Source organism: Babylonia areolata, chromosome 32 (assembly GCF_041734735.1).
Source record: "Babylonia areolata isolate BAREFJ2019XMU chromosome 32, ASM4173473v1, whole genome shotgun sequence".
NCBI classification, from domain to species: Eukaryota; Metazoa; Mollusca; class Gastropoda; order Neogastropoda; family Buccinidae; genus Babylonia; species Babylonia areolata.
The window spans coordinates 13,878,915-13,881,219 of NC_134907.1; the positions used below are offsets into that span (position 1 = coordinate 13,878,915).

Consider the following 2,305-nt stretch of genomic DNA (forward strand, 5'->3'; position numbering starts at 1 on the left):
TTTGACAGCACTATAAAAATGTACTGTAGTACACTATTGTTATCATTATCACTGTGCTGTTGGGGTCAGGTTCCATTCTTCACTATTCCAATTAAACACAAATTGTTGATGTCAACGGTTTACTGGGTTAAACTAAAGGAACTGTCAGTTATTCCCTTGATCCATATCATAACCACTTCCCTGATAACTGTACTGGGATTCTGTGTGTGTGTGTGTGTGTGTGTGTGTGTGTGTGTGTGTGTGTGTGAGAGAGAGAGAGAGAGAGAAAGAGAGAGAGAGAGTTTGTGTATATGTGTGTTTTATGTGTGTTTTCCTACTTCAGCTGAACATCATTTCACTTTGTTTGAAGTGATATTTGTTATGTCTGTTTTTTTTAATGTATACATGTGTGTGTGTGTGTGTGTGTGTGTGTGTGTGTGTGTGTGTGTGTGTTTGTGTGTGTGTGAGATAATGCTCATATTGCATCTGGAGCAGTGCATAAAGTGAATGGAAAAGTAGTAATCATTCCATACTGAAATAATATAAATAATGTTACATTTCTTTTTATGTTTTCTGGCAACTGGTCAGCTTCTTTTATATATGTGGATGCACATGACAAAACTACAGATAGTACTGAAACCTCTGCATGGGTTTATAAACATAAAGGTTCCATGTAAAACAGTTTATCAACTCAAACAAAGGCTTTGCTCATTCTCTACAGAGGAGACTCAAAAGCACAATGGTGTTCATCATTCTGTTGAATGGAATAAACAAAACAATAAGTAACCCACACAAAGCCTTTCAACTGTCTGAAGCAAATGATTTCTTGACAGCAAATCCTGAGAATAACTTCAATAAGTGCAAATGTTACAGGCATTTCCTTGACCTGGGCAAGTCTGTGTTTCCCCACACTGACCAGTACACAACTACTCAAACAGTGTAGCCTATTCAATGTATGTCAAGCCCTTCCTGTAGACCACTTTCGAGAACAAAGAACAGAAGTTCTTTGTCTGGACATGATGATAGCATTACTTCGGCCCATAACCCGTTTCCCCTGATTTTGACAAAATGATTCATTAATATATTTCTTAGCACTATTCAATAAATCAATATTATGACTATGTTCGCGTCTGACTAATCCTGTCACACACACACGTGCAAGAATAAATGAAACAAAGACGTCTGCTTCGAAGGATCTGAAGCTTTCAATGTGCTGTTCCAAATAAATATTAGATAACATTTGAAAAACGTCCATGTTTCCACCTCATTTGAAGGATACAAAGCATCAGTGAATGCTAAACCCTCTGCTACAAAGTGCTGTGGGCATATCAAACGTCAACAGCTTACGCAAATCATTTGATAACAATAAAATTCTTGTGATGAAAATGATCACACAAAGATAGGAAAGAATGCAGTCGACATGATCGTACGCTTCATTCAAGAAATATTTCATCATTCATTACCTTTACCTCAGATCTGCTTTTGACATGACCGTTCAGATGACCGTTTTGGCCGTGGTGGTTCATCATTTTTTCTCCATTCACTAATTATCACAGAAAAGTATTGTCAGTAGCTGACAGGAACACACAAAAGAAAATAATAACATGAAAATGCTTCCACCATACTTTCTAAATAAACTTCACTCTCATTGGACGAAGGGTCGTGACGCAGAAGGTTTATTGGCAACAAGAGAAATGCGAGGCTAATCACAGACTGATATCTGCATTGCATTAAACCATTTTTGCAAGCCTACAAATCGATTAGAAAAACATTTTTGTTGAATTTACACATTTCTAAGTCAAGCTTTCCAACAGTGGTCATCAATGTTGCAGGAGTGCCAAAAATATTTTTAGCCAATGAGAATTCACGTTAGAAAGGAGCATTTACAGCTGATGGCCCCTTGCCTGCAATGTTTTGGTTCGTACATGACGTCATAATAACACAGCTCGGACTTGACCTCGACCTTTGTGGCAGCGGGATGTTTTGACGACGAAAAAGCCTGATTAAAGAAATTATTTTTGTAGAAGAAACTGAGAGGTGCCAACGGCTATGGGTAGTGTCTTAAAATATGCAAATGAAATGCTTGTCCAGCTGGTCAGATTTGTTACTAGTTTGATGTTTTTTTCGATAAGAATTAATAAGAAATGATGATGGTGGTGATGATGATGATGATTATCATCATCATCATAGTAATAATAATAATAACAAAAGTATAAAAAATAAAATAATAATTAAAAAAAAAATCACAGTTTTATTTGTTATTGGCGAGGTATAGCCTATGAAATGCAGTAAACAGATATTTCTCTTATACCATCAGCAACATATC

The 2,305-nt window shown here is 36.4% G+C and overlaps 1 protein-coding gene across 2 annotated transcripts in view; it reads right to left on the reverse strand.

Annotated features, from left to right (window-relative positions):
• Nucleotides 1-1,590, reverse strand: part of LOC143276558 (uncharacterized) — a 39,399-nt gene extending 37,809 nt beyond the window's left edge. Inside the window, exon 1 of one of the 2 annotated variants that reach the window (XM_076581139.1) lies at nt 1,449-1,590. In XM_076581139.1, coding sequence (XP_076437254.1) covers nt 1,449-1,508 — 60 coding nt within the window. In that variant the 5' untranslated portion in view covers nt 1,509-1,590. Of the gene's footprint in view, nt 1-1,442 lie in introns of both variants that reach the window. The other variant, XM_076581138.1, reaches the window with a different exon arrangement.
• Between the last annotated feature and the right edge of the window lie 715 nt (nt 1,591-2,305).